We start from the raw sequence: 21,447 nt of genomic DNA on the forward strand, positions 1-21,447 counted from the left end.
AGCTCTATTTTCTTGTAATGTCTTTGCCTTATTTTGGTTCACAGAGTGTTTTAAACCAGTTTTTTTTTTCCACCGATAAATCACAAATATATTTGCATATCAATAGGTGCATTTTTGCAGTGTTTGGGGTCATCACAGAATTCTATTCTGGATGAATCATAATTCAACTTAATGTTGGATATTTGTTTCCAACATAAATAATGCATACATTTTTGCAAACATAAAAGATTCTTAGGATAAACTCCCAGAAGTGAAATTGGGTCAGAGGGCTATGCATTTTAAAACTTATGTATTATAAAAATTGTCCTTCAGAAAAGCCATAAAAATGTATTCTGCCATCTGCAGAGTATAAGATTGTTTTTCCAAACCCTTACCAAAACTAAGTATTATTTTTCAAAAGGTCAGTGGTCCTTGCACATGATGAAATCCTTTCCCTCACACAAACTGCTCATCCCCTTTAGCCTAAATCAGCTCTAAGTGGCCTTAAGATATCCGAGAAGGTGGGGGTCGGGTGGGGGGAGAGAGAAAAAGAAAGAGAGAGAGAGGTGATGTCCTTCTCAGTAGGGAGGTCACCATAATGAAAGATTGCTAAGAAATATGTTTTTATCCCTTAACCTACTTCTGGTATGCCTGTGTCTCCAGGGCAACAGGGTAACTTGCTGGAAGAAAACCCTTCGATTTTCACACATGTGTTAAAGGATAAATTCATTTCTTTTCTTTTCTTTTTTTCTTTTTTTTTTCACTTTCAGAATGTCAGAGCTGGAAGAGCCTGTAACAGCCAATTAATCCAATCCTTCAATTCATAGAATGGGAAAGTGAGATGGACAGGGAGAGAAACTTGCCAGAGATCCCATAGGATAAAAATTAAAAAAAAAAAAAAAGATGCCATAGGAAATCAGTGTCAGAGCTATTGGTTACAAAAATTACTGCTAAGTACTATTTTTGTTCTGTGACTCTTCCACTTAGAACCATACCTAAATAGAAACTCCTCTTCCCCCAACATACACTTTTCTAAACCTGATGCTTTAAGGGTAGTTACTGCAGAATAGAGAAAACAATTCCTTTTGCATTTATATTTTTGCTTGGTCTCTGTTTCCAGGGATATCATGGGCAAATGGCATCCTTTTTCCCATTAAATGAGGCTGATAATACAAACGGTTGAATGTGGTTTTGGTTCGGAGGTACAAAAGGCCTCCAGAGAAATCCAAAAACCAGAAAAGACATAGCCTGAGAGGTATCAGTACTGACTTGTGTCACCTACATTTCCCTTGGAAAGATAAAGAAGCCACTAATTAATATAGAGATGTTGGGGTTTGATGAATGTATATAACATCCACGATAGAAGTCAAATTGGGGATGGGAGTAAGGGAGAACTATCAGAATAAAAATAGATAATTATGCATAGACAGCTGTGGAGTTGGCTATGGAATAGTTGATGGTTTGGATCAACTCATAGAGGGCTTGGTATGTTCCAAATACACACCCCAAAAGGCCCAGGATGCTGATCATGATGTCCTTTGCAATGGTGACACAGCTCATGTCTTCAGGGTAAAAGGTGATGAGCTCCAGGAGGGGCGGGATGATGAGGGCCAGGGCACTGCTGCTCACAGAGCCCACCAGGGAGATGACCAGGTCCAGGCGGGGTATGAGGATGGCTGAGACACCTGCGGGGAAAAAAGAAGTTTAGAATTGCTGAACGTTCCTGCAGGAAGGGAGCCCAGAAACAAATCATTTCTTTGGAGACTTGTGCAATTCTACAGGTGCCTGACAGACCATTGGAGAGGTGGGAAAGGAGCCCATTGTGAACTGGAGCAGAACAGGCACTGTGGCTCTGGACTCCCGCCTCTGTTTTAGCTGCCAAAACATGCTCTCCTTTTATGTTTTATCTATTGGGTTTTTCACATATAATATTTATTGAAAAGGATCCTCTACCACCTATCTATTATAACCTTGTCATCACAGAGCTGGGGAAATCTAGAGCTCTAGAGGGAATGGGTTGTGCCCAAGGTGACACAGAGCTGAGATGAGAAGCCACTGAAATGTCCAATCTAAGGCCCTTTCCACCCTACTAGGTTGCTTCTAATGTACGTGAAAGAACTTGATATACAGTAGGTGCTTGATAAATGCTTGACTCTTGCCCAGGCACTGCATCTACAGTGAATTTGTACTAATCTACACAATATAGTCGCTGTCTAGAAGCAAGGATGGATAAACAATGAGAGATGGCTCTGCTGCTCTCAGACTCTCAACCACTGGTTTTCCTACTCTTAGAAGGAAACTGGTAATTAAGGAGGATATAAAACATGCAGACAGCATTAGGCGGCTCACTCACCATCTCTTCTCTTCCATAGACACTCTTAGATTTCCACCTTTTATACATACAATGAACATATATCATGGATTTTCGAGGGGAGTCCAATTTTGATATTTGAATGAACAAACATATAAATTATGTGACTTAACTTTATACAGCCATATGATTTTCCTATGAATAAATTAGGGAAAACCAGCTCTGGAAAGCACTCAGTCTAGCTTTCTGGGTCTTGAAGAAAACATCACCTCTTTCTGAAATTGCTCCAGCACATCTAATCAGAGAACAAGAGAGACTCATAGACTCTCACGGTTAAGAATCCATCACCTCTCTGATGGGATGATCCTCGTCCACAGCTTTCCTTTATCAGATATTTAATAAATTGCTTACTGGAGGAAGTACAGAGAAAATTCAGTGTCTGTTCTTTAGGAGAGCTCATGCAGACAGGGCAGAGAGAAGATATGCTCAAGGAAAGCTACAATGCACGGTGGACTGGAGGAGTGCTCTAGAAGGGTCAGATCTGGTCATGCTAACCCATTGCTGTGGGCCCTTCCCCACTGCCTGATCTCCTTAGCACAAGGTCCCTTAGGACTTGGGCCCTGCCAAATCCTCTGGCTTCGCGTCTTATCACTCCTTATGCTTTCAGTTCTCCAGAGAGGCCGTATGTAAGTACTTGCCTCCAATCTGTGCAGAGCCTGCTCACTGCGCGTGGTACATTCTCCACTGCTCCACCTGCCTCCTAATTATCTTTTAGGTCTTAACTGAAATATCACTCCAGTGGCGAGGACTTCCTGACCTGGCCCAGGCTAAGTTATAGGACCTTCTCAGGTGCTCTTAGGGTAGCCTCTTCTTACAGTCTTAACTAACCCCTGGTACATCACCGTGTACCATCTTAACATTCATCACAGTGTGCTATAATTATTTGCCTGCATATATTTCCCACTCAAACTATAAGCCTCATGGGGGCAGGAGCCATGTCTTTTTCATGATTCATTATTGTATCCCTAGCACCTAGCACAATGTCAGGCACATAGTAGGTGTTCAACAAATGATTACTGAATGAAGGATAACAGAATTGACAGATGAATAAAAGAGGAAGAAGTGGTCATTCAGCACAGAACAGAAGCAGGACATGTCATTGAAAGTCAGCTGTCTCTAGTGATGCCCTTTCCCTGATACCAAGTGGCCTGAACTACTCAGTGTTTCTCTTCAATGTACACCCTTCCTATTGGGAAAGATCTAAAAACAATGTATTTACAGGTTCCTGATGTCTTGGTACAGACTGGGAACTCTCTGTAACAACAAGTTGGTCTAACAACACCTTAGGCCAAGCTGTTTCTGCTTATAGAACTCCAGTTATGTGGAGTATAGCATCTGGTAGTATATTGTTCTGCTGGTCTGCTCCAAGATTTACACACTTTCTCCTGACCCTGAACTGAGATGGGATTCCCTCAACTGTAAACACTGACTCCTGGAGACTTTAAGATGAAATCTGCTCTCTCTCTTGCACAATAATCCCACAGGTGTTTGAGACCAGATATAGAATTTCCCCAAGCCTTTGCTTCTCCAGGCAAAACCTCCATAGTTCTTTCCCTCATTCTTCATGGGACACCTGTTTTGATCTTCTTTCTCTGAACATGCTTCAGAGAAAGAGTTTCCCAGCCCTGTTCACAATGTTTCCCAAACATCTACAATGGCACCTGATGTAGAATGAATGAGGTAATGAATGGATGAATGAATGGAAGGAAGCAGGAAGAAAGGGAGGGACGGAGGAAGGGAGGAGAAAATGACTTCCAAGACTGTAACAAATCAGACCCTTGGGGTTTTTCTCTATAGTTAAACGCCACTTTAAGGAGACTTGACCTTAATTTATGATAGGAAGGAATATGGCACAATGGAAAACACAGACTTTGGTGCTACACAACCTGCATTCAAATCCCAGCTCTGTCGCTTAGCAGCTGTTTATGATGTTAGCATGTTACTTAATTTCCTGGGTCATAGTTCCTTCAATTGGTCATATTACATAGTTAGGCTGTCATGAGTCTTAGATAATGTCAGTGCTGTGCCTGACATATAGGAGGCATATAGGAATGAATAAATGACGCTTCTTTCTCCCTCAAACCAGTCAATGTATTCTTTCTATGTGTAGACAGTAGAGATTACTATAACATTTACTATGTGACAGTTCTGTTAAGCCCACTTTTCAGTTGGAAAGTTGCGGTTCCGGAAAGTGAAATATCTTGCTTGGCTTGTGGCCGAGCCAGTGATGGGGGTAGCTGTCAATGTGGCTCCCGGCCACAGCTTTGGTCAAAGAGAGCCCTTTTATCTTACTCACAGGTCAGACAGACCAAGGCCGTGCGGACCGACAGGTCTGCAAACAGCACCCAGCTCTCTGACGCCTGGGAGATGACGACGGGGATGATGATCTCAGCTGGCACATGGAACTGGAGGGCATAAGTGAAGAAGATGCCGATGGAGTACATCAGCTTGACCGACTGGTACAACCTGCAGAGAGAGGGACAGCACGTGAAATTCGACGTGGCTCCTGGGCAGGGCCGCACAGGACTCATCCACTGCTTGGAAGCTGGGACTAGTTGAGTTATAGAATTGCCTAACTTCCACTGACTCAGCCTGACCCACCACCAGAGCCACCTGGGAAGCTTATTAAAAGTGTACATTCTTGGAGATTCTCGTTCAATAGGCCTGTGGTTCAGGAATCTGTGCCTTTCTTTTTTTCTTTTACTTTTTAAAAAAGGTATACCTGTATGGAGTAAATTTCACAGTACAAAGGTCATACCAGGACTCCCTCCTACCTTTGATTCCCAGTCTCCAGTTCCTCTCTCCATAGGCAACTCTTCAAACAATTTTCTTGAAGCACTTCCAGAAATAGTGTAGATACAAACTTACACAGAATGTAGGTGTACACACACACACAGAAGCATCGTCTACACACCATTGATCTCTGCTTTTAGTCATTAAATATTTCTTAGAGGTTGTTCCCTATCAGTACACACAGATACATAGCTCTGGCTCTTCTATTTAACAGCTGCTTGATATTCCAATTGCATGGATATACTATAATTTTTTAACCAGTCTCCAATTAATGGATATTTAGATTATTCCTAGTCTTTTGCCAGTAAACAATGCAGTAAAGAATATGCTTGTACATATACCTATGCACATACAGTATACGACCCCAGAAGTAAAAATGTTGGGTAAAAGTATGTGATTTAGCATTTTGATAGCTCTCAGAAAACGGTACTATCATACAGTGTTGTAAATTAGTGCAGCCACTGTGGAAAACAGTATAGACGTTCCTCAAAAAACTAAAAACAAAACTACCATATGACCCAGCAGTTCTACTCCTGGGTATATAATTGAAAAAATAAATTAAAACACTAATTCAAAAAGATACATGTACCCCCATGTTCAACACAGTGTGTATATACATATATATATGTATGTTACACACACACACACACACACACACACACACACACACACACACAGATACACACAATGGAATACTACTCAGCCCTAAACAAGAATGAAATTTTGCCATTTGCAAAAACATGGATGGACTTGGAGGGTATTATGTTAAGTGAAATAAGTCAGACAGAGAAAGACAAATACTGTATGATGTCACTTATATGTGGAATCTAAAAAATAAAACACACTAATGAATATAACAAAACAGAAGCACATTCACAGATATAGAGAACCAACTAGTGATTACCAGTGGGGAGAGGGATGGGGGAGGGGCAAGATAGGGGTAGGGGATTAAGAGATACAAACTACTGTGTATAAAATAAATGAGCTACAGGATATATTGTACAACACAGAGAATACAGCCAATATTTTATAATAACTATAAATGGAATATAATCTTTGAAAATTGTGAATCACTATGTTGTACACTTGAAACTTATATAACATTATACATCAACTATACCTCAATAAAAAGAAATAAAATAAAAAATAAAAGTTTGGGAGGCTTCCGGGAAGATGGCGGAAGAGTAAGACGCGGAGATCAACTTCCTCCCCACAGATACACCAGAAATACATCTACACGTGGAACAACTCCTACTGAACGCTGGCAGAAGACCTCAGACCTCCCAAAAGAAAAGAAACCCCCCACGTACCTGAGTAGGGCAAAAGAAAAACGAATAAACAGAGACAAAAGGATAGGGACGGGCCCTGCACCAGTGGGAGGGAGCTGTGAAGGAGGAAAGGTTTCCACACACTAGAAGCCCCTTCGCGGGCGGAGACTGCGGGGGGGCGGAGGGGGAAAGCTTCGGTGCCGCGGAGGAGAGCGCAGCAACAGGGGTGTGGAGGGAAAAGCGGAGAGATTCCCGCACAGAGGATTGGTGCCGACCGGCACTCACCAGCCCGAGAGGCTTGTCTGCTCACCCGCCGGGTTGGGCGGGGCTGGGAGCTGAGGCTCCGTCTTCGGAAGGAGCGCCGGGAGAGGACTGGTGGCTTGAACACAACCTGCAGGGGGTTAGTGCGCCACGGCTGGCCGGGAGGTAGTACGGGGGAAAGTCTGGACCTGCAGAAGAGGCAAGAGACTTTTCCTTCCCTCTTTGTTTCCTGGTGCGCGAGGAGAGGGGATTAAGAGCACTGCTTAAAGGAGCTCCAGAGACTGGCGCAAGCCGCGGCTAAAAGCGCGGACCCCAGAGACAGGCATGAGACGCTAAGGCTGCTGCTGCCGCCACCAAGAAGCCTGTGTGCGAGCACAGGTCACTCTCCACACCTCCCCTCCCAGGAACCTGTGCAGCCCGCCACTGCCAGGGTCCCGGGATCCAGGGACAACTTCCCCGGGAGAACGCACGGCGCGCCTCAGGCTGGTGCAACGTCATGCCGGCCTCTGCCGCCGCAGGCTCGCCCTGCACTCCGTGCCCCTCCGTCCCCCCGGCCTGAGTGAGCCAGGGCCCCCGAATCAGCGGCTCCTTTAACCCCGTCCTGTCTGAGCAAAGAACAGAGGCCCTCCGGCTACCTACACGCCGAGGTGGGGCCAAATCCAAAGCTGAGCCCCTGGGAGCTGTGAGAACAAGGAAGAGAAAAGGAAATCTCTCCCAGCAACCTCAGAAGCAGCGGATTAAAGCTCCACAATCAATTTGATGTACCCTGCAGCTGTGGAATACATGAATAGACAACGAATCATCCCAAATTAAGGAGGTGGACTTTGAGAGCAAGATTTATGATTTTTCCCCCTTTTCCTTTTTTTGTGAGTGTGTATGTGTATGCTTCTGTGTGAGATTTTGTCTGTATAGCTTTGCTTCCACCATTTGTCCTACGGCCCTAACCGTCCGTTGTTTTTTGTTGTTTTTTTTTTCTCTTAATAATTATTTTTTTATTTTAATAACTTTATTATATTTTATCTTACTTTATTTTACTTTATCTTCTTTCTTTCTTTTTTTCCTTCCTTCCTTCCCTCCTTCCTTACTGCCTCCCGCCCTCCCTCCCTCCCTCCTTCCTTCCTTCCTTTCTTTCTTTCTACTAATTCTTTCTTTCTACTTTTTATCCCTTTTATTCTGAGCCGTGTGGATGAAAGGCTCTCAGTGCTGCAGCCAGGAGTCAGTGCTGTGCCTCTGAGGTGGGAGAGCCAACTTCAGGACACTGGTCCACAAGAGGCCTCCCAGCTCCACATAATATCAAACGGCGAAAATCTCCCAGAGATCTCCATCTCAACACCAGCACCCAGCTTCACTCAACGACCAGCAAGCTACAGTGCTAAACATCCTATGCCAAACAACTAGCAAGACAGGAACACAACCCCACCCATTAGCAGAGAGTCTGCGTAAAATCATAATAAGTCCACAGACACCCCAAAACACACCACCAGACATGGACCTGCCCACTAGAAAGACAAGATCCAGCCTCATCCACCAGAACACAGGCACTAGTCCCCTCCACCAGGAAGCCTACACAACCCACTGAACTAACCATAGCCACTGGGGACAGACACTAAAAACAACGGGAACTACGAACCTGCAGCCTGCAAAAAGGAGACCCCAAACACAGTAAGATAAGCAAAATGAGAAGACAGAAAAACACACAGCAGATGAAGGAGCAAGATAAAAACCCACCAGACCTAACAAATGAAGAGGAAATAGGCAGTCTACCTGAAAAAGAATTCAGAATAATGATAGTAAAGATGATCCAAAATCTTGGAAACAGAATAGACAAAATGCAAGAAATATTTAACAAGGACCTAGAAGAACTAAAGAGGAAACAAACAATGATGAACAACACAATAAATGAAATGAAAAATACTCTAGATGGGATCAATAGCAGAATAACTGAGGCAGAAGAACGGATAAGTGACCTGGAAGATAAAATACTAGAAATAACTACTGCAGAGCAGAATAAAGAAAAAAGAATGAAAAGAACTGAGGACAGTCTCAGAGACCTCTGGGACAACATTAAACACACCAACATTCGAATTATAGGGGTTCCAGAAGAAGAAGAGAAAAAGAAAGGGACTGAGAAAATATTTGAAGAGATTATAGTTGAAAACTTCCCTAATATGGGAAAGGAAATAGTTAATCAAGTCCAGGAAGCAGAGAGAGTCCCATACAGGATAAATCCAAGGAGAAATACACCAAGACACATATTAATCAAACTGTCAAAAATTAAATACAAAGAAAACATATTAAAAGCAGCAAGGGGAAAACAACAAATAACACACAAGGGAATCCCCATAAGGTTAACAGCTGATCTTTCAGCAGAAACTCTGCAAGCCAGAAGGGACTGGCAGGACATATTTAAAGTGATGACAGAGAAAAACCTGCAACCAAGATTACCCAGCAAGGATCTCATTCAGATTTGATGGAGAAATTAAAACCTTTACAGACAAGCAAAAGCTGAGAGAGTTCAGCACCACCAAACCAGCTTAACAACAACTGCTAAAGGATCTTTCTCTAGGCAAGAAACACAAGAGAAGGAAAAGACCTACAATAACGAACCCAAAACAATTAAGAAAATGGGAATAGGAACATACATATCGATAATTACCTTAAATGTAAATGGACTAAATGCTCCCTCCAAAAGACACAGACTGGCTGAATGGATACAAAAACAAGACCCATATATTTGCTGTCTACAAGAGACCCACTTCAGACCTAGAGACACATACAGACTGAAAGTAAGGGGATGGAAAAAGATATTTAATGCAAATGGAAACCAAAAGAAAGCTGGAGTAGCAATTCTCATATCAGACAAAATAGACTTTAAAATAAAGACTATTACAAGAGACAAAGAAGGACACTACATAATGATCAAGGGATCGATCCAAGAAGAAGATATAACAATTGTAAATATTTATGCACCCAACATAGGAGCACCTCAATACATAAGGCAAATACTAACAGCCATAAAAGGGGAAATCGACAGTAACACATTCATAGTAGGGGACTTTAACACCCCACTTTCACCAATGGACAGATCATCCAAAATGAAAAGAAATAAGGAAACACAAGCTTTAAATGATACATTAAACAAGATGGACTTAACTGATATTTATAGGACATTCCATCCAAAAACAACAGAATACACATCTTTCTCTAGTGCTCATGGAACATTCTCCAGGATAGATCATATCTTGGGTCACAAATCAAGCCCTGGTAAATTTAAGAAAATTGAAATTGTATCAAGTATCTTTTCCAACCACAATGCTATGAGACTAGATGTCAATTACAGGAAAAGATCTGTAAAAAAAATACAAACACATGGAGGCTAAACAATACACTACTTAATAACAAAGTGATCACTGAAGAAATCAAAGAGGAAATAAAAAAATACCTAGAAACAAATGACAATGGAGACACGAGGACCCAAAATCTATGGGATGCAGCAAAAGCAGTTCTAAGAGGGAAGTTTATAGCAATACAGTCCTACCTTAAGAAACAGGAAACATCTCGCATAAACAACCTAACCTTGCACCTAAAGCAATTAGAGAAAGAAGAACAAAAGAAACCCAAAGTTAGCAGAAGGAAAGAAATCATAAAAATCAGATCAGAAATAAATGAAAAAGAAATGAAGGAAACGATAGCAAAGATCAGTAAAACTAAAAGCTGGTTCTTTGAGAAGATAAACAAAATTGATAAACCATTAGCCAGATTCATCAAGAAAAAAAAGGAGAACACTGAAATCAATAGAATTAGAAATGAAAAAGGAGAAGTAACAACTGACACTGCAGAAATACAAAAGATCATGAGAGATTACTACAAGCAACTCTATGCCAATAAAATGGACAACCTGGAAGAAATGGACAAATTCTTAGAAATGCCCAAGCTGCCAAGACTGAATCGGGAAGAAATAGAAAATATGGACAGACCAATCACAAGCACTGAAATTGAAACTGTGATTAAAAATCTTCCAACAAACAAAAGGCCAGGACCAGATGGCTTCACAGGTGAATTCTATCAAACATTTAGAGAAGAGCTAACACCTATCCTTCTCAAACTCTTCCAAAATACAGCAGAGGGAAGAACACTCCCAAACTCATTCTACGAGGCCACCATCACCCTGATACCAAAACCAGACAAGGATGTCACAAAGAAAGAAAACTACAGGCCAATATCACTGATGAACATAGATGCAAAAATCCTCAACAAAATACTAGCAAACAATCCAACAGCACATTAAGTGGATCATACACCACGGTCAAGTGGGGTTTATTCCAGGAATGCAAGGATTCTTCAATATACGCAAATCAATCAACGTGATATACCATATTAACAAATTGAAGGAGAAAAACCATATGATCATCTCAATAGATGCAGAGAAAGCTTTCGATAAAATTCAACACCCATTTATGATAAAAACCCTGCAGAAAGTAGGCATAGACGGAACTTTCCTCAACATAGTAATGGCCATATATGACAAACCCACAGCCAACATCGTCCTCAATGGTGAAAAACTGAAACCATTTCCACTAAGATCAGGAAAAAGACAAGGTTGCCCACTCTCACCACTCTTATTCAACATAGTTTTGGAAGTTTTAGCCACAGCAATCAGAGAAGAAAAGGAAATAAAAGGAATCCAAATCAGAAAAGAAGTAAAGCTGTCACTGTTTGCAGATGACATGATACTATACATAGAGAATCCCAAAGATGCTATCAGAAAACTACTAGAGCTAATCAATGAATTTGGTAAAGTAGCAGGATACAAAATTAATGCACAGAAATCTCTGTTATTCCTATACACTAATGATGAAATATCTGAAAGTGAAATCAAGAAAACACTCCCATTTACCATTGCAACAAAAAGAATAAAATACCTAGGAATAAACCTACCTAAGGAGACAAAAGCCCTGTATGCAGAAAATTATAGGACACTGATGAAAGAAATTAAAGATGATCCAAGTAGATGGAGAGATATACCATGTTCTTGGATTGGAAGAATCAACATTGTGAAAATGACTCTACTACCCAAAGCAATCTACAGATTCAATGCAATCCCTATCAAACTACCACTGGCATTTTTCACAGAACTAGAACAGAAAATTTCACAATTTGTATGGAAACACAAAAGACCCCGAATAGCCAAAGCAATCTTGAGAATGAAAAACGGAGCTGGAGGAATCAGGCTGCCTGACTTCAGACTATACTACAAAGCTACAGTAATCAAGACAGTATGATACTGGCACAAAAACAGAAAGATAGATCAATGGAACAGGATAGAAAGCCCAGAGATAAACCCACGCACATATGGTCACCTTATCTTTGATAAAGGAGGCAGGAATGTACAGTGGAGAAAGGACAGACTCTTCAATAAGTGGTGCTGGGAAAACTGGACAGGTACATGTAAAAGTATGAGATTAGATCACTCCCTAACACCATACACAAAAATAAGCTCAAAATGGATTAAAGACCTAAATGTAAGGCCAGACACTATCAAACTCTTAGAGGAAAACATAGGCAGGACATTCTATGACATAAATCACAGCAAGATCCCTTTTGACCCACCTCCTAGAGAAATGGAAATAAAAATAAACAAATGGAACCTAATGAAACTTCAAAGCTTTTGCACAGCAAAGGAAACCATAAACAAGACCAAAAGACAACCCTCAGAATGGGAGAAAATATTTGCAAATGAAGCAACTGACAAAGGATTAATCTCCAAAATTTATAAGCAGCTCATGCAGCTTAATAACAAAAAACCCAATCCAAAAATGGGCAGAAGACCTAAATAGACATTTCTCCAAAGAAGATATACAGACTGCCAACAAACACATGAAAGAATGCTCAACATCACTAATCATTAGAGAAATGCAAATCAAAATTACAATGAGATATCATCTCACACCAGTCAGAATGGCCATCATCAAAAAATCTAGAAACAATAAATGCTGGAGAGGGTGTGGAGAAAAGGGGACCCTCTTGCACTGTTGGTGGGAATGTAAATTGATACAGCCACTGTGAAGAACAGTATGGAGGTTCCTTAAAAAACTGCAAAAAGAACTACCATATGACCCAGCAACCCCACTACTGGGCATATACCCTGAGAAAACCATAATTCAAAGAGAGTCATGTACCAAAATGGTCATTGCAGCTCTATTTACAATAGCCCGGAGATGGAAACAACCTAAGTGTCCATCATCGGATGAATGGATAAAGAAGATGTGGCACGTATATACAATGGAATGTTACTCAGCCATAAAAAGAAACGAAATTGAGCTATTTGTAATGAGGTGGATAGACCTAGAGTCTGTCATACAGAGTGAAGTAAGTCAGAAAGAGAGTGACAAATGCCGTATGCTAACACATATATATGGAATTTAAGAAAAAAAATGTCATGAAGAACCTAGGGGTAAGACAGGAATAAAGCCACAGACCTACTAGAGAATGGACCTGAGGATATGGGGAGGGGGAAGGGTAAGCTGTGACAAAGCAAGAGAGAGGCATGGACGTATATACACTACCAAACGTAAGGTAGATAGCTAGTGGGAAGCAGCCGCATAGCACAGGGAAATCAGCTCGGTGCTTTGTGATCACCTGGAGGGGTGGGATAGGGCGGGTGGGAGGGAGGGAGACTCAAGATGGAAGAGATATGGGAACATATGTATATACATATAACTGATTCATTTTGTTGTAAAGCAGAAACTAACATACCATCGTAAAGCACTTATACTCCAATAAAAATGTTAAAAAGATTTTTTTTGATAGCTCTTGACATATTGCACATTTGTTGTCCCAGCATAATGGAGTGCTTGCTTCCCTCCATCCTTGGCAAAACACAGTGTGTGAACACATGCTGGTTTGTGCCGTTGTGTTTTGTAAAATTGGCATTGCTATGATTATGAGGGAGACAGAGTAGCTTTTCAAATATATAAAATGTCACCTTCTGAGTTGCCTGTGAACTGTTTGCTCAGGCCCATTTCTCCTTGGGTTGTTGGTCTTTTGCTCATTGGGAGGGGATATTTGTTCATTCCTTCTTTAAGGCTCCTCTGGAGAATCTCATCACCAGCCAGGTTCAGAGAAGCTGTGAGGTTCTCACAGCACCCGATGCACGTTTTTTTCCAGCTGATATCCCAGAAGGAAAGCACCCGCCCTGCCCAAGGTAGCTAGTGGCAGCCCGAATTACCCAGAATAAGAACAGCATATTAGGCTGATATCTTACTCGTGTAAAATAAGTCACCACTTCAAAGAAATTCCACGTTTATTATCTCATCTAGTCATTACCACAACACAGTGAAGTGGGTGGGACTGGTGACATTTTTCTCATTTTACAGCTGTGGCCTTATGGGAAATGAACGCCCCACCATCCTACTCACTTCCAAAAGACCGAGGCTGCGCGGAGACATAGCAGTGATAATAGCTAACATGCAGTGAGCATTTACTGCGTGCCAGACACTTTTCTAAGCATTTTATGTATATTAAGCCAATTCACCCTCACAGTCACTCCCCGAGATAGCATGGCAGTCATTTGCGCTGCTTGCCAAATACCTCCCAGTCTTCCAGACACATGGTAGAATTTCACTTCCCTGCCCCTTGGAGTGAGGCGTGGCCACTTGCTTTGACGGATGAAGTGTGAGCAGAAGAGACATATGTCACTTCCTAGAGAAGCTTTAGCAGCTTCATGGTAAAGGGTATGATTCAATGTGCCCTTTGCCATGGAAACCACCAATGTTTCAGGGAGTGGCTATTCCATCAGTCTAGGTCTTGGAGTGGGGATGGTGCAGAGCTGAGCCCCAGCCATCCCATAATGGATATGTAGCATGAACATACAATTAAGCATTTGTGTGTTCAGCCGTTGAGACTTTGGAGTGGTTTATTTTATTACCAGAGCACAACCTATCCTGACTGATACAAATAGGCGAGAGTATTATCCTTATTTTATGGAGGATGGAAATGAGGTCTGCAAGATTAGGTTAGCTTATCCAAGGTCACGTGAGAACCAGGATCAAATCCCATTGCTCAGGTGTAGAATCTGTGCTCTTAAACACTTGGTTCTACTGACTGCTTAGTCATTCTGCACCCAATACTGCCAGAATAATGACAATAGCTAATACTAGATGAATGCTACGTGCCAGTCCCCAAAACACTTCCTGGATGAATGAATGAATGAGTAAGTGAATCAACGACTGAATGCAAGAACTCCAGTCCAAGAACCAAGTGGGGCATAGCAGTGGCAGCTCAGGCCCATTTCTGAAATTGGGGTCCTGAGTAGCAGTCCACTTGCAGGCCCCTCAATCATTACTCTGGAGTTATACTTTTTGTTGTTGCTATTTCTGTTTCATAGACACTCTCAGATCATTCCTGTCTGACAGCCTGTGAACCATAGAGTCAGACAGATTCAGTTTCAAGTTTCAACTTCGCATGAGCAGTGTGAGCTGGGCAAGTTACTTACAGCCTCTCCACATATCAACTTCCTTATCCATTCAACGGAGTTGATAATAATAATGCTAACCCATAGGGCTGTTGGGAGACTTAAATGAGATAATACACAATGCCTGGGTTATTAAACGTACCTGTTATTATAATACTAATACTAGCAGTTAATATTTGTTGCTAATGGTAACTCAGGGATGCCACATTCTGTTGCTAAGACTCAGACCCTGTGACTCCCCTCCCCTTCCCCCCAACCCCAGATGGGCCGGGACGTACCAGCAGTTGGGCAAGTTGAGGGTGATGCTGGCCTGGGTGTTCGACCCAAACTTCATGTAGCCCAGTGTCCCCAGGCAGGTGTAGAGGATGATGACAAGGGACATCCCCAAGTACAGAACAAAAGAAAACTGCTGTGGATGCTTCATCTGGTTTCTGAGAGACAGAACCTAGAGATGAAAGGAGGGTGAGAAAGAAAAGGTAGAAAGAAAGCTAGCAGGTTCCCCCACAAGCACAGACATCCTTCACCAGGCAGCCCAGAGTCAGGAAGGGGCCACACCCCCTTTCATCTTCTCCCACATTTTCTACAGCCAGGAGTGCCCCACTCCATCTGGCCTGATGGTAAATTCTCACTCAGTCTTCAAGGCTTGGTGTGGTGCATGGGGCAGGTGGCACCCTGTAAATGGGTACTGACTTTCCCTTCCACCAGGAGAAGATCACATTCTGCACTTTTCATAAATACTACTATTTAGGCACCTAGACCAATGACTGGCTTTCATAGAGAGCACTGGGGACCATTCCATCAAACCCTACATCCATCTTACCATACCGACGCCTTCAAACGTGAAGATGGCTGTACCGAAGAACAGCAAGAAAGTCTTCCAGCTTGCCATCAAGGGTAGGTTCCTGGGATCTGGAATCTCCTGAAAGGAAGTAGAAGGAGGGCATTCATTTTGCCAAGGCGGAGAAGTCTCCCCAAATCTGGTAGAGAGCTGGGCTTGCCCGACGTCAACAGAGACAGTGTTAGAAGCACCCATGAGGTATCTACAGCTGAGTCAGCCTTCTCATCTTTTAAACAAGTTACTTATTTTTATTGTGGTAAAATATACATGGCATAAAAGTTACCATTTTAAACACTTTTAAGTGTATAATTCAGTGGCATTAAGAGCCTTCACATTGTTGTACAACCATCACCACATTCCATCTCCAGAACTTTATCATCATCCCCAGCCGAAACTCTGCACCCATTAAATAATAACTCCCTATTACCCAGCCCACTGGTAATCCCTATTCGACTTTCTGTCTTTATGAATTTGACTATTCTAGGTACCTCTCACAAGTGAAATCATATAATATTTGTCTTTTTGTGGCTGGCTTATTTCACTAAGCATAATGTCCTCAAGGTTCATCATGTTGTAGCATAAAGCAGAATTTCATTCCTTCTTAAGGAATACATTGTATATATTTACATTTTGATTTACCACATCTTTACATGTGGTGAAAATGGAACCCAGGGAGAAGAAGGGAACTGCCCAAGGCCACTCTGCAAGTGAGTGGCACAGCCCAGATAAGAATTTAGGTCTTCTGTTTCCCAGTTCTCTAATACCTCTTTCCCATCACTTCTCTCGGAGCCGTGAAGTCTGCTGGCTGGCACAGTAGCTATCACAGATCTAGAGGGAATGATTATTTTAATAGACTCCTGTGGGAAGAATAATGTCTACATCCTAATCCCTGGAACCTTGAATATGTTACATTACATGGCAAAGGAGAATTAAGTTTTCAGACTGAATTAAGGTAGCTAATCAAGCTAATTTTATTTATTTATTTATTTAGTTCACAGTATTATATATTTTATTTGAGAAGAAATTATTCCTAAGAGATTCATGTCGTCCCTTGAGATAAATGGGAATTTCCAGATATTTCAAATCCAAGTTTGGGAATACAATTGGGAGAGTACGAAAATGACAAAGGGAAAAACTCTTGGATATCAGAGTTATCACAAAACTTAAAGGTGAGTTACGTGAATTGTATAGAGTCAAAATCAAAGTAGAAATTCCAAGAAAAATAGAAGAGGCAAGTTCTACTTCCACAGTCTGATCAAAGACTGGCAACACTGGGCTCAGGCTTTGAGCTCTGCCATCACAGGCACTTCTTCTGCCCTTAGGACAATAGGACCTTTCATAGTTTCCTTTCCAAAGAGCAATTTCAGGCCCCTCTTTAAGTCTTTATTTCTCAGACTAGATGGAGGGGTTCAGCATGAGTGTGATCACAGCGTACATCACTGAGGCTACTGCACTTGAATGTGAGCCGTGAGCAGCAGCAGGAGACAACTGAGGAGACAACTGAGAGGTGAGACGCACAGGTGGATAATGCCTTGTACTTCCCCTGAAGCTAATTTTAAAATAACGAGGTTATCCTGGATTACATGGGTAGATTCAATGTAATCACAAGGGACTTTAAAAGTGGAAGAGAGAATCGGAAGAGAGAACCAGAGAGATGGCAGCATGAGAAAGACTTGGCCTGACATTGCTGGTTTTGAAGAGGGAAGTGGGCCATGAGCCAAGGCATGAGGGCAGCTTCTAGAAGCCGGAAAAAGCAAAGAAACAGATTCTCCCCACAAGTCTCCAGAAAGAAATGCAGTCCTGCCCAGTGAGACTTCCAGAACTCTGAGATAATTTTGTGCTGTTTGAAGTCACCAGATTTATGGTAATTTGTCACAGCAGCAGCAGGAAACTAATACAACCCCAGAGACTTTCAAAGAAATGAACCTATAATGGTGAAATTTCAGGGCCTGTAATGATAGCAAAGCATGGGCTTGGGAGGCAAAATGACTGTAATTAGTGGAAAAATTACTTTCTGTTTATCAGTTTTCTTGTCTGTGGACTGAGGATAAAGTAGTATTACTTCCAAAGTAGCATCATTGTGAAGATTTAATCTATGTAAAGAATTTGGCACAAAGTAAATCGAATTCCTTTATCATCCATGTATCCCTTGTCAACCTATCACTGCTACAATTTTGGTTGGTTATTTGATTGAGATTTATTACCCCAAGTGATTGTAACCTCCATGAAAGCAGACACCTCATCAATTTTACTTACTACTGAATCCCCACCCCTTGCACAATGCCTGCGTCATAGAAGCTATCAATAACTATTTGTTGAATGACCCATTGTCCAGTGTGATGATAATGATGATGATGGTGACTAGCTTTTATAGCTTGACGGGCAGGTGTTCACGGACATCACTTTGGCAGGGGCTGCTCAGAGCAGGAGGCCCCCTTCCTCACTCTCATCTGCCCATGACAACAGTCACCCTCCCCAAGGGTCTCAGAAGCCCTGGACACTGACCCCCTTCTGTGGTAGTTCTGGGCACAGACCTGCACGATATACTCAAAGATCAGAGCCATGCTCCACAGGGTGGTGGTACTGGCCAGTGTTGAGAAGACGGATAGCACCCTGAGGTTCTGGATAAACACCAGTAGGATCAGAAAGGGCAGGATTGCCAGCATGTAGAAACGAATGTCCAGGGTGGGGGTCAGCACCAGGATCTTCCTGGGTTGGCAGGTGTTGGAGGTCACGTAGGCTTCTTCCACCATCTGATGTGGAACACAAGGAAGGGCAGTGTAGTTAGAGGTGCCACATTAACACAGGATGACATTAAGTTTCAATTTCAGATAATTAACAGATAACATTTTAGTAAAAGTATGTCCCAAATATTACATAAGGACATACCTGTAGTAAAAAAAAAATATGCTGCTTATCTGAAATTCCAATTTAACTGGGTGTCATATATTTTTATTTGCCAAGTCTGGTAACCCTAAACCATAGTACCCATGACTGTGACAACCAGAAACCCTTAGAATCATCAAATCTCAAGCCTGAAGGGTCCTTTTTTTATCTAGCCAAAGCTCTTCTTCCGTACCAAATGGTTTTCTTTCATACATCCAGAGAATAGGAATTGATTACACGGGAATATCTTCTTCAACTTTAGATAGCCCTAAAAGTTAGAAAGTTCTGAATAGTGAGCAAAATCTGTCTGCTTGAATATTCCATCTATAATGCCTTTCATAGTTCTGGCTGTTTGAGTGCACGAAAACAAGTATGCTTCCTTTATTCCATGAAACCAAGAAAGAATGCTGTGATTCATTTATAATGCCTGTTAGGAATGCAATGAAGGCAATGTTGCAACTTGTTTGCCTTAATTTAAGTCGTCTACATGACAACCTTGAGCTGCCTAAAGAAAAGCTCATCAACACTTTTCAGGCTAAAAATTCTCAATTATTTCTGATTGGACAGGATTGCAAGTCTCTCTTTCCATCCTGGTTACACTCCTCAGATGTTGCTTCGGCTTCCCTATGATCCGTTTAAAGAGTGATTCCCAGGACTGAAAGAACTCCCAAGTGTAGTCTGACTAGGGAGTAGAAATGAAGCCCTCTCTTCCCATGATCCAAAAACTATAATTTTGCTAATGCAACCCTAGCAGCAGGAGGTCTGCTTTCCCCCACTCTGCCCAGAAGGGGCGTCTTTACCTGTTGTAAATTGTCTGCCATAAACATAAAATAAACACTGCAGAAGCCCAATTGGGTGATGATTAATAAAAAGCTGACAGTGTACCTGAGAAGGAAAACAAGAGGCAGACAGAGGGAGAAACAAATTATTTTTAAATGCATTTTTTGAGACAATTATTTCTTTTATTATTTTTAGTATTTCCTCATTTTTTAATTTTGAAAAATTTGAAGTCCACAGTAAAAGTTGAAAGACTAGTATAATTAACATCCATATACTCTTTAACTAGATATACTGATTGCTAAAGTTTAGCCCTAACTGCATTAAATATGTATGGATGAATGTGTTTATCCATACACACACACACACACACACACACACACACACGTGCATTTTTTCAGAACTACTTGAAAATTAATTGCAGATATTATAACACGTCAACCCTAAAGACCATAACATAGTCCTCCCTTAGGACTATGATGTCCAGAAAATCAACTTCAATATACTCAGATATATAGTCTATATTTTAAATAACCCAATTCTCTCCAAAGTATCTTTTATAGCTGTTTTAAAATTTTTTTTGATTCAGGATATAATCACGCTTCATATATGGCATTCGGCTATGTTTGTTTAGTATTTTTTTTCAGGTAGAGCTGCCCTGTACATATCCACCTTTTTTGTTTCCCGTGGCATTGGCTTTTTGGGAAGAGTCTAAGCCATCTGTCTTGTAGAATGTCCCACATCGTGGGCTTAAGTGACTGTTTCCTCATGATTCAGAGAAGCAAGCACACACATAGGTGATACTGTGTACTTGTGTGTCATCACATTGGGAGGTACAGGATGTCCACTGTGATGGCGAATGCTAGGCCTCTCTACTGAAAGTGTACATTTCCTACATTGCAACCTGGAGGTAAAAACTTTGAGATGCCACGAATAGCCTATCCTCCTCAACCCAAGGGTTTTAACATTCATTGATGATCCTTGCTGAATCAGTTATTTCACTGGTAGTTGTAAGGTGGTGATTTTCTAGTTCTGTCATTTTATCTAAGTTTATTAGCTAACGTCTAAGAAAGATATATTCTCCTTTCCTCTTTTTTTATCACAGTAAATTCAATTAATTATTCTCTATTTAATATATTAAACTCTGTTATTGTGGTTATTCTTTTGGATTCTTAAATTGTCCCATATGTGGAGATGCGTTTATTTATTTACTCTAATAAATTTATTTATTTTATTTATTTATTTTTCGCTGCGTTGGGTCTTCCTTGCTGTGAGCGGGCTTTCTCTAGTTGCGGCGCGCGGGCTTCTCATTGCGGTGGCTTCTCTTGTTGTGGAGCACGGGCTCTAGGCGTGTGGGCTCAGTAGTTGTGGTGCATGGGCTTCGTTACTCCGCGGCATGTGGGATTCACCCGGACCAGGGCTCGAACCCATGTCCCCTGCATTGGCAGGCAGATTCTTAACCACTGCGCTACCAGGGAAGCCCTGCATTTATTTTTTAAGAGAACAAAAATATGTTCCCCTACTTAGGTTCTAAGGTTTAGATCCATGTTTTTCAAGACCAGGTTGTAGTAACCATTGCATCAGAATCATCTGAGGTTTATGGTAAGAATACAGAGTCCTGGCTCTCCTATCAGCCTATTGAGTCAGAAGCTTGGCAGTGTCATATGAGACTTCAGAATAGGGATGTTTTTTCTCTTTATTGTTGAGATTTTCAAACATACATGAAAACAATGATAATAATTCAATGACTCCTCGTGTGCTCATCCCAGGTTCAACAATTAACTTTTTGCCAATCCTCTTC

At 41.5% G+C, this 21,447-nt stretch overlaps 1 protein-coding gene across 1 annotated transcript in view; it reads right to left on the minus strand.

The window, feature by feature from the left end:
* Positions 1-800: 800 nt before the first annotated feature.
* SLC36A3 (solute carrier family 36 member 3) overlaps positions 801-21,447 on the minus strand; it is a 32,178-nt gene continuing 11,531 nt past the window's right edge. Inside the window, exons 5-10 of the mRNA XM_029217629.1 lie at positions 19,670-19,754; positions 18,518-18,736; positions 15,966-16,064; positions 15,424-15,590; positions 4,647-4,816; positions 801-1,664 (exon numbers count right to left, since the gene is read on the minus strand). Coding sequence (XP_029073462.1) covers positions 1,396-1,664; positions 4,647-4,816; positions 15,424-15,590; positions 15,966-16,064; positions 18,518-18,736; positions 19,670-19,754 — 1,009 coding nt within the window. The 3' untranslated portion in view covers positions 801-1,395. The remainder of the gene's footprint in view (positions 1,665-4,646; positions 4,817-15,423; positions 15,591-15,965; positions 16,065-18,517; positions 18,737-19,669; positions 19,755-21,447) is intronic.

The sequence above is a fragment of the Monodon monoceros genome, unplaced genomic scaffold (assembly GCF_005190385.1).
Source record: "Monodon monoceros isolate NGI ecotype Baffin Bay Population unplaced genomic scaffold, NGI_Narwhal_1 Super_Scaffold_12, whole genome shotgun sequence".
NCBI lineage: Eukaryota > Metazoa > Chordata > Mammalia > Artiodactyla > Monodontidae > Monodon > Monodon monoceros.